At 40.2% G+C, this 14,228-nt stretch overlaps 1 protein-coding gene across 1 annotated transcript in view; it reads right to left on the bottom strand.

The window, feature by feature from the left end:
* LOC127447860 (thrombospondin type-1 domain-containing protein 7B-like) overlaps positions 1-14,228 on the bottom strand; it is a 331,798-nt gene that overhangs the window by 70,164 nt on the left and 247,406 nt on the right. Inside the window, exons 15-16 of the mRNA XM_051710006.1 lie at positions 1,186-1,452; positions 752-930 (exon numbers count right to left, since the gene is read on the bottom strand). Coding sequence (XP_051565966.1) covers positions 752-930; positions 1,186-1,452 — 446 coding nt within the window. The remainder of the gene's footprint in view (positions 1-751; positions 931-1,185; positions 1,453-14,228) is intronic.

Genomic DNA, 14,228 nt, shown 5'->3' with positions numbered 1-14,228 from the left:
TTTCAAACAAAAGAAAAAGATGACATCTAATTCAGGAGACCCAACAAACAAAGGCCTTTTCATGCAAAACCCAAATTGCTAATGACTGCATAACTGTTTCTTTAATGAGAATGAAAAATATGCAGCCTGTATGTGCTTTAGTGAGATAAAGCCTGACATGAGAACACAGCTTGAATTGAGAGCTGGCAGAGTTGTACTTGCACCATTAACAGCATTTTAACATACACTACAAAATGCCACAACTGGCTGACAGTCAATGGAGGAGAGGAGAGGTCATGGACAGAGAGCCTGTACTAATGGGCAAGTTTTTCTGTGAAAAGCTCAAATCTACAGCAATCAGGAACAATATTTACATGGACACTTATTAGCATCTTCACACTATCTTTCTGGAAGAGAGAAACTATTTAAAGGACAACACAGTTCATACTTTAGCTTCGAGGCTGAAGTATGTTTAGTAAACTGCACTTAATGAAGGGGCATGCATTAGTCAGTGAATGCAAAGTTTATCTCTAGGCAGCTTAAATATGTTCAGCTGGGGATATCGCAGACATTCAATAAAAATAGATATTCTGAAGGCCCTAAATAAAACCATTTATGTGAGCGATTATCTAAATCATGATGCCTGCGATCATGGACTCTAATGATTCTCATTACACATTTCTCACTGTCGATTCACCATATGGCAGTGGAAGCCTACAGAGAGACCGCTGCAGGCACGTTCTGGTCTCCCATTTGGGACTGCACATCTCACCTGATTCTTCAGATCTAGTTTGGGGCATGGCCGGCCGCCGTTGAACGGCTTCTCCCGCAGCCATTTGGATCTGATTTTCAGCCCACTGCCACAGGAGGTGCTGCAGGCTGACCACGTCGACCAGTCGCTCAACTTGCAGTCCAGAGGGCATGGCACATGGCACACCTCTTCCGCCAAACCTGCGAGAGAGCATGTCGAGTAATCAGAATGGCCGAGCCCCTGCCATTCATGATCACGGTAATAGCTTTCAGGAAACACCTGGTGGCTATGCAGAAATCTACATCTAATTTACACTGCCAGTTCAGGGCACCCCAAAGCTTCATGTTTGACTAATGACTGCTTGCATTCCCAGCGGAGGAAGAATTACTTAGCTCTTTACACACATAGAGTGAGAGATTTGGAAAATGAGAGGGAAGCAGGAAGGCCTACTGTACCTGTTTCGCTGCACCGGTCTGGGCTAACCAGGTGGCCTTCGTGGTCCAGACAGGCCACAGCTCGATAACTTAGTCCCTGACCACAGTCACGCGTATCTCTACGACCCCTCCAACCCTGGAGAGATGCTTGCGTTGACATTTCCGGAAGGATACAAGATGACCAGTTACCATACGGCTGAGAAACAAACTCATCACATGGACAAGATTCGGATTCCAGCAGAGGGTACAAGTCTTCTCTCTGACAACGGTCTTGTTTTCTGCTTCGACCTAAATAGTTCAGAAAACACAGAGAGACCCAGAATGAATGATGGAAAGAGAGAGAGAGAGAGAGAGAGAGAGAGAGAGAAAGCGAGAGCTCAATAAATAAAGGAGAGACTGGTCAAATGAATTTTGGTGCCAATTTGACAAAAATAAGCACAACAGCTTAAAATCCCCAGTGAGCAAGCCAAAGGCAACAGTGGCCAGGATAAGCTTCCTCAGATATTCAAGGAAGAAACCTTGGGAAGAGCCAACACCAGGCTGACCCACAATAAAACCAATGAAAGTTCTCTCATCAGTAACTCACTTCAATGCCATCCCAGATGTGTATGAATTTCTTTTTTCTGCTGAACACAAATTAAGATTTTTAGAAGAATATCTCAGCTCTGTTGTTTCATTCAATGCAAGTGAATGGTGACCAGAACTTTGAAGCTCCAAAAAGCACATAAAGGCAGCATAAAAGTAATCCATAAGACTCCAGTGGCTTAATCCATGTCTTCTGAAGAAATATGATAGATGTGGGAGAGAAACAGATCAATATTTAAGTCCTTTTTTAACTATAAATTCTCCTCTCTGTCCAGTAGGTGGTGATATGGATGAAGAATGTGAATCAACAAAAACAAAAGAAGAAGAATGTTAAAGTTAAAGTGGAGATTTCTAGTAAAACATGACTTAAATTTGATCTGCTTCCCACCCACACCTATCATATCAGTTTAGAAGACATGTATTTAACAACTGGAGTCTTATGGATTACTTTTATGCTGCCATTATGTGCTTTTTGGATCTTCAAGTTCTGGGCACCATTGACTGGCATTGTATTGACCTACAGTGCTGAGATGTCGTTCTAAAAAAAAATAGGAACCTACTGTATGTTACGTGCAAATAGGACTCTTCCCCAGTCCAGAGAGAGTACAGGCTGCACACTGGAAGCTTGTGTCTTGACTGTCTTTTAAAATGATTAAAACATTAATGATCAACAGATAACCAGGACCATTATTCATGCTGCTGTCAACTGTGGACTGCTAGGTGCCAATGCAAACAGCCCCAGAGAATGATTACTTGACTATTCTGATTGAAATGGAAACATCTCAGAATTTGTAGTGACGAGAGCAAGACTCACAGAAAATACGGTTTGCAGCAAACATGCCATTCGTTTAACACTCTTTAGATGATGGAGGCTCAGTTCTGGTATAACTGAGAGATGGATTTTCAAGATCAGAGATGATATGTGCATGGACTTTGTTCTTGCTGACACTTGCCATTTCCGAATGCTGAAAAATATATATAAATGTAGGAAGGCAACAAGGCTCGTCTGTAATGTTTGAGTAGCATCCTGTCTTCTTAGACAGCTTCATCTGGTTGAATTTTGAAGGCAGCATAGATCCTTCACTGCCTATGATATCCCACAGTCTTGAGTGTGCAGTTTCATGGTTGGTGGAGAAATAAAAAATGGAGCAGAGGTTGAAAGGAGTAAATTTGCAATGTCCATTTTTTTTTTTTTTTTACTTATGACTCAATTTCTACTGAGAATTAAGCATTTTAGTCACTAAATATTTGCTTTGATATTGCCCACCTAACAAGGCACATAACTTTATGTTATGAAAATATGTTAAAATAACACTAATGGAACGTTATGGATGGTAATAGTAAACATCCTTAATAACAACATTATGATTCCTTAAAATAGATTTCTTCACAATTTCTTTTTTTTTTCTGAGTGTAAAAACGGAAAAAAGATGTTTGACAGATATGTTAACCTAAATAACATTCTACTCACTTTAAGAAAACTGGACATTTTCACATTCCCACAACCACAATATATAGTTTGGAAGACATTTTATAGACATACATACCGTATGTTAGCTGGGCTCTAAAATTCACTTGAAGCCAACTTATGACAATAGTTTCTGTAGGAGGTATCTTCACACACAAAATGCTGCCTGTTAAGTAATTGACTGACTGGGCAGTAAGAGAGCAAGGCAGCCACTGTACATTCAGTTTTGGCCACTTTTACCTGACATCCAATGAAGAGCATTGGATGTCCTCTTCTCTTTCTCTCCTTCTATCCTTTTTCTCTCACATAAGTACAAACACATACCCATACCATTGTCATGTTCAGTGGACCGTATACATCTAATTTATCTAATGAGGAGAGAAATGAATTGATTTCACATCATAAAGGCTTCTGTTTAAGATGCTATTAGCTCTTATTTACACACTTCACTTTCTGGAACATTTCAAATTAGTCATGTCCATTAGACACGATGAAGATTATTAGGTTATAAATAAAAGGATCTGTCTGTGAGGAGAGCTGCTTCATTCAGACATGCCATCACAGTCACTGAAGACCAGTGTTCAATGGGGTCCTAAAACTGTCAAGCACAATCACATCAGCCCATCAAAACCATGAGCTGCACTGGACAATTAAGCCTGACATCCATCCATCCATCCATCCATCCATCCATCTGGCTGTCTGTCTGTCTGTCTGTCTGTCTGTTAGGGCTGCAACTAATGATTATTTTGATAATCAATAAATCTAACAATTATTAGAATGATGATTCGACTATTTGGTGATTATTTCAACGATTAATCATTAGCTCTTAACCAATTATTCAGCTTGTGCCCCGACTTAAAAGGTTGTATAAATGTGCTTACTAACAAAAAGAGGACAAAATCATCTTTTTAAAAAAAAAAAAACTCTAAATGACATTTACTGAATTAAAGGGAAAAAAAAAATACTTTTTATTACGTTTAATTAAAGATATTCACAAAAAAATAAAATAAAAAATAAAATAAAATAAAATAAAAAATCCTATTGTTATCAAATCTTTTTGTCTTGTTTTCCATTTAACATTGTTTAAAATCCTTAAAACAAGATACATTTACTTGAGAAGCAACTTATTAGATATTTAGACTTGCTTTAAGAGAATGTATCTTAAATATAAGTGTATTTTGCATATAAGTGTATTTTTTACTTGGCGACTTCTGCGAGTGCAGTAAAGACAAAATATAAATATTCAATATCTATTCTCTAAAAGCAAGTCTAAATATCTTATATGCTGCTTCTCAGGTGAATGCATCTTTTTTAAAGGATTTTTAGATATTTAAAAATATTTGTATTTTTAATATTATATTCAACATTCTCCGATAACAATTTTTCTTCTGCAGTATACTGCCCTACAAAGGCAAAAGATCTTAACTCGCTAGAGTGTGGAACTGAGAAAAATGACTTTAAAGTTTTTTAGTTGTCCAGCCAAATGTATTATAGGTAGGACACTGAAAATTTGGCAATTATATGTTTTAGTAATGGAATTTATCTACATAAAAAAATCTTGAGCTCAAACTTTACTTTTGACCCCTATTTTGAAGTTACTGTACTCTGCCTTTGTATTGTTGCTGATCACCATTTACAAAATCATTATAGTAACACCTGTATAAAATCTAGTGATCATGGCATTGATTTTGGATGATATACAATTACTTATAGCCATGTACTTATTGCTATCCTGTGCTTTGGTTGTATTCTGATGGCATTTTTAATACATTAGACATGACACATACCTCCATAGCGGTAAAGAATATCTTCAATTGGTGTGCAGCAAAACTAACAGGTTGACTGCAGATAGGTGACACTTAATTATATGAATAAATACAAGATAAGCATATTTCTAATGAGTAAACATAATAATTGAATTAATAATGGAATGCAACGATATAACAAATCATGTACAAATTTAAAATGCATGGATTGGAATAAGAGATAATAAATACAGCCACAGGCCTACAAGTTAGTGCCACAGCTGGTTAATCAAGGGTTAAATTTAGCTACCATGCTCCAGTGCACAGCTCTCTGACTGGTGGACTGGACTGGCCAATCTCAAAGGCTATAATGTAGAGTATATGACTATATTTATTGTTTTTCTGAATCTGACCCTAACTGACATCCAGACAAAAAGTTATACATGTGGTTGGATACCGTTTTGAAACCAATTTATTTACTGCAGTGTTCACTAACATAAAAGGATACAAGACATAAGTTAGCCTAAGTGCTTTTACATCGAATTGAATGAAAGTAGTCTAGCCTAAAAGATTGACTTGTGGATTGATGTGAACGTCAGCAAGTAGGAATAATGCTCAGAAATCAGAATGCTTGTGGATTGTTGTGGATTAAACTTTTGCGAAGACGTTCATTACCATGAATTTTATCGTGTTACTAGAAAAGGTAGGACAAATTTAATTGCGAACTGTTACTGATTTTATGTGTGACCATGCTACATGCTACGCTGTCATGGCATTCGAGTCCACACTCGTGCAACTAGTGGGCAGCCCCAGACTCACTGACACTGATGTTGACAGCAGTCACTGATAGGCTGGCACTGACTGAGTAATCTGCATTATGAAGAAAAAAAAAAAAAAAAAACTTTGAGAATATTTACGATTACTTATTGCTGGCAAGTTATCCAGTCTTTGCTTGTTTACAGTGCTTTGTTATATGGAGCAGTTTGGCAGCCTATTCATTGGATAGCCGAGTAGCCTATTTATGCTATAGGCTGCTAGCTAGCTAAATGAAGTAGATTGCGATCTATTTATCAAATTAGTTTGTCTAATGCATCTTTTGTGTTACACACTTTCTTACCTTGACCTTTATGTCGGCATTTCAAAGCCATCTCAACCATCATTTTCCCTTAAACGCTATAGAAAAACACTCAACAATATTTGTTTACTACATTTTTATTCAGGTATCGTGTGTGTCAGATTGCTTCAATGACAGATGTATGACAGTGCACAGGCTACACCATAATTTAAACGTGGCAAACTTTAATGTAGAAACAAAGGCAGAGTACAGTAACTCCATGCCGGCACAGTAACTTCATTTTGACGCACGGCTAAACAAAGGCAGAGTACCCTAACTCAATTTGAGTGTTCCAAAACAAAGTCAAAGAGCGGTAATTGGAGTTACGGAGTTCTGCCTTGGTTTCTCTTGGGCTTTTGGAAGTTACTGTTATGACAACCCATTATTTTCTTGAAAAAACAACGGAATTGACTCAAGATACTTATCCACATGATAAAGGAGGTCTTGAAAGTCTCAAAAATATCAATAACTCATTTTCGACCAAAAACGAAGTTACGGCCTTTTGCCTTTGCATGGCAGTATAGCCGCTAAAGAAAATTATGTTTTTTTGTTTGTTTTGTTTTTATCTCCTTTTTCTCCCAATTTTGAATGCCCAATTCCCACTACTTAGTAGGTCCTCTTGGTGGCACAGTTACTCCCCTCAACACGGGTGGTGGAGGACAAGACTTAGTTGCCTCTGCTTCTGAGACAGTCAATCTGCACATCTTATCACGTGGCTCACTGTGCATGACACTGCGGAGACTCACAGCATGTGGAGGCTCATGCTACTCTCCACGATTCACACACAACTTACCACGTGCCCCATTGAGAGCGAGAAACCATAATCATGACCACGAGGAGGTTACCCCATGTGGCTCTACCCTCCCTAGCAACCGGGCCAATTTGGTTACTTAGGACACCTGGCTGGAGTCACTCAGCATGCCCTGGATTCGAACTCGCGACTCCAGGGGTGGTAGTCCCCCAATGGATGTTTTTTTAAAGCAGTTTTATATATTTATATTGGAAAACAAGCCAAAACAAAAACAAATAAAAAATGTATTTTGTTGCAGTGTATAATGGGGCAAAGACTACCCTCTCTCACCTTTCTGTTCACTTCAATCCATCTTTAACTTACAAAAAACAAACTCTCTCTTATTAAAAAAGCTGCATATTGCCAATTTTCTTCACGATAAGAAATGCACAGTGACGCATATATTATGATTCAATAAGTCGCAAGCCATCACGTTATAATCTAGCTGCATTAAGCGTGCGGTCAAAGGATGTGTCCCCGCGACAGAGTGTGCCTCAGCTGGGTGCAGTTAAAATCTCTCCCCCTCAGATCGGGACACTTCGCGCAACTCATAGAAGAGGTGCTGACCACACAGAGAAATGCCAGTTTCAGAATTTGTAGTTATTTACATGACCTGCTTCTGTATTATTTGAACTTTAATAAAGCTATAATGCATGAAATATAACTGCATTAAAGATGTAACTCTGGGGTGTTTCCTTTAAAGACGCTCGATACGCAAGTTTTGCTTCAGCGGAGCGGCAGCTCTAGCTCCACTTATTCCACAAAGAGAGTGCTTCTGTATTTACTAATTTAGTATTTTTGCATTATAATTTCCTCATACTTTGTGATCTACATCACCTGAAGCTGTTTGGAAAGTTTAGAGTGCATCTGGACTGTAATTCTTCCTCTCCTCAGTCAGGTGTGAACTGCAGTGCTGCTCTCATGCATCATCATTAGAGTTTAATGTGGTTTCATGTTACGTTAAATGAGATCAAATGACTATTCGACAATGAAAATTTTTGTTGAAATTTTTTTATTGACTAATCGTTTCAGCCCTACTATCTATACATACATATATATATATAAAGAGAGAAAGAGAGTGAGAGAGAGAGAGAGAGACTTTTGACTTTTAACATATCTTTTATTAACAAACTAAAAAAACATTATTCAATATTTAAAAATTACAAATATATAAATTAAGTCCAACTCAAATCCATAAAAAGCCAAAACCTCACATATAAACAATTGTAAGGTGCAATTCATATTTCAATTCACATGTACTATACATTTATTTCTAAAAAAAACATCATTCAGTTTGCATAAGACATCATTTAAACTCCAAGTAAATTCAAAGGTATCAAAGTCTCCAATCATTTTATAATAAGCAAACTCAACAGTAAGACGAGCAGATATCAAGCCTCTCAAAGTCATTATTACATCAGTAGAATTGCCCCCATTCATCTTTGCTTTTCTTGTAAGCCACACAGCTAACTTTGCTTGTCCACACATAAAATTAAGTAGCAAATCTATTTTTCTATTTTTATACTTATATTTTGGGCCATTAATAAAACCTGCTGTAACGTTATGCAGAGATGAGATGAGAGATGATGGATCAACACACAGGCTTTTTAATGGAGATGATGAAAAAAGGAGAATACAAACAACGATCAAAGGAACATACAAGGAAACATAAGAACTGACAATATGTGAGAGAAACTAGAGGGTATATATACAAACTGATGACTGATGAGGGAACAGGTGAGGAAAATGGGGAACAGATGGCTGTGATGAGGGCAGTGCAACATGGGAATTGTAGTATGTGGACAACTAACAACAGAAAACAATAACTATGTCAAAATAAGAGTCCTTATGAACAGAAAGGTGACAAACTGTGACAGAACTTGGAGACGAAGTCTCGAAGGACCAGGGTGGAGCCGGAGCCTCGGAGGACCAAGGCGGAGCTGGGGGATTGGAAGACTGAGGCGGAGCCGGTGGGACTGAGGACCAAGGCGGAGCCGTAGGAATGGAGGTCCCCAGTGGAGCCGAAGGATCGCAGAGCCAAGGCGTAGCCGGAGGATCGGAGAGCCAATGCAGAGCAAAGCGACTGACAGACCAAGGCGGAGCGTTGGTGAAGGCGATAGGCTGGAGGACCACGGAGGAACCGAGGGATTGTAGAGCCGAGGTGATATCGAGGGATCGGAGGGCCAAGGTGGAGTCAAGGGCTCGTAGGGCCTAGGCAGAGTTGGAGGGTCAAAGTTCCCTTCCTCTGTAATGTCACAGGGGGCGATAGTCGAGCTGACTTGGGGAGAACAGGCTGATCACAAGGAGGAGGAGCAGCTAATGTCCTGGGCGGAACCAGCAGAGAAGAAAGGGCCATCGTGCTGGACGGGACCAGCGGAGGAGGAAGGGCCATCGTGCTGGATGGAACCAGCGGAGGAGGAAGGGCCATCGTGCTGGACAGAACCAGCGACGGAGGAATGGCACCAGCGGAGTAGAGGGGTTGGACGGAACCAGCCGAGGAGGAAGGATACTCGGGGCGGGCACAAGGGCGGGAACCAACTCCAGGTCTAATAGCTCAGCGAGAGCTGGCTCTGGGACAGATGAGGCTGGTAACACTGGCTCTGGGACGGACGAGGCTTGCAACACTGGCTCTGGGATGGACAAGGCAGGCGTGGGCATTGGCTCATTGGCCGTGGAAGCTTGGAGCAAGGGGCCATTGAAGGCTTGGAGCAAGGGGCCGTGGAAGGCTTGGAGCTAGGGGCCGTGGAAGGCCGGGAGGAAGGAGCCATGGAAGGCTCTGGGGCATTCTCTGTGGGGGGTGAATTAACATCCTCTTCCTCTTTCCCTATAGTAAAAGGTGAGCCACTTAGATTAAGAGCCAGTTCCACGAATTTGCATAATGTCCAGTGAGGGTCCGCCAGAGGTGGTGTTTTAAAACTCAGCAATCTTCCTTCATCCTCTTGCCATGTCTGCATAGCAGCTCTCACCTCCAGTTGTGGAACGTTACTTGTCTCACTGTTGTAGTTTTGTTCTGTTTCTTCTTTCTCTAAGAATTCTATGAAAGTTTGTGGCAAGATGGCTAAAAGTTCATTCCTCAATCTCTCAGCAATATGAAGAGAAGTAACACCAAGCTTTGCTGCAATTTCCACTGGAGTCAAACACTCACTCTTTCTCCAAAAATGAGAGACTTTCATGAACTGTGCTTTAACCATAGCAGCTTGCATTGAATAAGAGTCCAAAATTTTCATAGGAAAAGCAGGATTATACAGTAAAGGTTCCTCTTTAACCCATGATCCACTTGCAAGTCCTTGTTCTCGAGAAACTCTTAAAATATTCCATACTTTAAGAACTTCTTATAAAAAGGTGCTAGTCCAGTTAACTCCACTCCATTTAAATCCATTAAAAATAGATGGCGATCTAGTCCCAGCTGTCCTCCTCTCCTTAGAAGGTTGCAAGTCACCTCAGTCCAACAGACATCCATTCCATACAGAGGCCTCTGAGCAGTTTGAAGCATAAAAGCAGCAATTCTACATCCAATATCAATTAGACCTTGCCTACCTTCATGTACAGGCAAGTATAGTACCACTGCCCTCAGCCAATGCTGCCCCGACCAAAAAATAAATAAACAAGACGTCTTTGAATGTCCTTGATAAGGGCAGTAGGAGGATCCAAAATAGTCATTTTATGCCACAAAGCTGAGGCAACAAGGTTATTAGCTATTAAGGCCCTTCCCCTATAGGATAACTGAGGAAGCAACCATTTCCACCTAGACAACCAGACACACACTTTTTCCACTATCCCCTCCCAGTTCTTTTCCTTATAAGTCTCAGACCCTAAAAACACACCAAGAAATTTAAAACCATCTTTATTCCACCTAACATTACTAGGTAACTGTGGAATTTTTTAACTCCCTGAACCACACCATAAGTTCTCACTTTTTGTCCAATTTATTTTCGCAGATGAAGCTTTTTCATAACATTTAAGACTGTCTAAAATTTTATGTCCATACTATTTCTTATTATAACTGTTACATCATCAGCATATGCAGATAATTTTCCATGGTTAGAGATAGATGAGCCTTCAATATGTAAACCAGTCAACTCGTCTCTTAACTTAGCAGAGGTTCAATTACAAGACTATAAAGCTGACCAGATAAAGGACAGCCTTGCCTTATTCCTCTCTGTACTTTAACTGGAGTGCTTAAACCTCCAGCCATTTTTATCATACATTCAGATCCATTGTATAGTAACCCAACTCATGAAATAAATGTGCCCCCCAAACCATAAGCTTTTAACAAGTCAAAAAGATATGTATGGTCTACTCAATCAAAAGCTTTTTCTTGGGGGCCTGGATAGCTTAGCGAGTAAAGAGGTCTCCTAAGCAACCAAATTGGCCTGGTTGCTAGGGAGGGTAGAGTCACATGATGCAACCTCCTCGTGGTCACTATAATGTGGTTCTTGCTCTTGGTGAAGCATGTGGTGAGTTGTGCGTGGATGACGCGGAGAATAGCGTGAAGCCTCCACACGCACTATGTCTCTGCGGTAACGTGCTCAACAAACCATGTGTTAAGATGCGTGGATTGACAGTCTCAGACGCGGAGGCAACTGAGATTCGTCCTCCGCCACCCGGATAGATGGCAAGTCACTATGCCACCACGAGGACTTAGAGCGCATTGGAAATTGGGCATTCCAAATTGGGGAGAAAAAAAAAAGAAGCTTTTTCTTGGTCTAGAGATATTACACCCAAATCATCATCATTATACATAGCATAGTCTACAATATCCCTCATCAAAAATAAATTATCCCTAAAGGATCGACCCTTAACACAGTAAGACTGATCTTTCATAGTTAATGTATTCATAGAATTATTCAATCTGTTGGAAATGCACTTTGAGAAAACCTTGTAATCCATACACATTAAAGCAACAGGTCGCCAATTTTTCCTCAAGTTCAGATCACCGTTTTTTTGGCAACAAAGACAATACTGCTCTTTTAAAGCTTTTAGGGAGAGACCCAGTCTGTATGGATTCTAACAGCATTTCAAAAAAATCTTTTCCAGTCACTTCCCAGAAATATATATAAAATTCAGAAGGAAGTCCATCCAACCCAGGGGCCTTGCCTGGTTTAAGTTCTTGCACGGCTTTTGTCACTTCTTGAAAAGTAAATGGAGCATCAGTATGTTCTTTTTGTTTAGATGTTAGTTTTTTGAGGTACTTAAATAAAACAGCTTGACTTTGTGGGTCTGAGTCATCAGCCTTGTAGAGTTCAGAATAAAAATCAACAGCAAGTAATAACAACACCTTCATTATTCTTCAAGCATACCATCAGCTTTTCTTGACCAGACTTTTTTTTTTTTTCCAAATTGAAGAAGAATTTTTTTGGACCATCAATGTCTTTGATTTGGATGAAACGTGCCCTTACAAGAGTGCCCTTCACTTTATCATGCAATAAGGAACTAAGTTGAAGCTTCTTTTCAGCAAGAGCAGTTTCTAAATGCCCATTCCCCACCATCATTTTGTCCTCTGTTTCAGAAATCTCATACTCCAAGTTCTGTATAATATTCCTTGTCTTTACTGTTGAATGAGATGAATACTGCTGACAAAAAAACTCTGATTTGTATTTTACCCAATTCCCACCACTGAACAATGTTACTTTAATTATCTTTTTGCATTTGCCATGTTTCCCAAAAAAGTTTAAAATTTGCACAAAGCATATTATCCTGTAGATTTTTTGTGTTAAAATGCCAATAAAAATTCCTTTTAAACTCCACCGATACTTTAAAATCCGCTCTAATCATTTTATGATCCGAAATAATGTTTGGAATAATACTAGAATTACACAATCTGTTCCTTGAATTAAATAAAAAGTAGAATCTATCCAACCTTGCTGCATAAACTCTACCCTGACACTTTTACCTACATATATTGCTTAAGAGATAGGTTTTCAGTTCTCCAAATATCGTAAAGATCAAGCATTGCAACAACACTGGATAAAACAGATGCTGATTGAGCATGTGGTTCTTCTGCATTTCTATTCAAAGTACAATTCCAGTCTCCAGCCATAACAATGTCTTCTGAATGCAATGTTTTTAAAAGTTGACCCAGTTTCCTAAATAACTGAGCTCTCTCTGGTCCTTCATTAGGAGCATATATATTAACAAAAATAATTACTATAAACTATATAAAATATATTTCAGCTCTAACTAACAATAATCACCCAGATTCTACATCACCGCAACATTCGCTCCACTGATGATGCCATTGCATCTACACTACACACTGCTCTCTCCCACTTGGAAAAAAGGAACACTTATGTGAGAATGCTGTTTGTAGACTACAGCTCAGCATTCAACACCATAGTGCCCTCCAAACTTGATGAGAAACTCCGGGCTTTGGGCTTAAACAGCTCGCTGTGCAGCTGGATCCTGGACTTCCTGTCAAGCAGACACCAGGTTGTAAGAATGGGCAGCAACATCTCCTCATCACTGACCCTCAACACTGGAGCCCTGCAGGGCTGTGTTCTCAGCCCACTCCTGTATTCCCTGTACACACATGACTGTGTGGCAACACACAGCTCCAATGCCATCATTAAGTTTGCTGATGATACGGCGGTGGTAGGTCTGATCACTGACAATGATGAAACAGCCTACAGAGAGGAGGTGCACACTCTGACACACTGGTGTCAGGAGCACAACCTCTCCCTCAATGTCAACAAGACCAAGGAGCTTGTAGTGGACTTCAGGAGAAAAGACAGAGAACACAGCCCCATCACCATCAATGGAGCACCGGTGGAGAGAGTCAGCAGCTTCAAGTTCCTCGGTGTCCACATCACAGAGGAACTCACATGGTCCATCCACATTGAGGCTGTTGTGAAGAAGGCTCATCAGCACCTCTTCTTCCTGAGACAGCTGAGGAAGTTTGGAATGAACCGCCACATCCTCACATGGTTCTACATCAGCACTGTAGAGAGCATCCTGACTGGCTGCATCACTGCCTGGTACAGCAATAGCACCGCCCACAACCGCAAAGCCCTGCAAAGGGTGGTGCAAACTGCCAGACACATTATGGGAGGTGAGCTTCCCTCCATGCAGGACATATATACCAGGCAGTGTGTGAAAAAATCTCGGAGGATCATCAGAGACTCCAGCCACACGGGCCATGGGCTGCTCTCACTGCTACCATCAGGCAGGCGGTATCGCAGCATCAGGACCTGCACCAGCCGACTTCATGACAGCTTCTTCCCCCAAGCAATCAGACTTTTTAACTCTTGATCTCTCACGATCAACATACATCAGCATTGCACTTTATTAATCTTATTATCTCACACCGGACTGTCATAAATTATATTCTCACTTAACAACACACTGGCAACTGACTATCAACCA

Source organism: Myxocyprinus asiaticus, chromosome 11 (genome assembly GCF_019703515.2).
Source record: "Myxocyprinus asiaticus isolate MX2 ecotype Aquarium Trade chromosome 11, UBuf_Myxa_2, whole genome shotgun sequence".
NCBI classification, from domain to species: domain Eukaryota; kingdom Metazoa; phylum Chordata; class Actinopteri; order Cypriniformes; family Catostomidae; genus Myxocyprinus; species Myxocyprinus asiaticus.
This window is presented reverse-complemented; position numbering and strand designations above follow the sequence as displayed.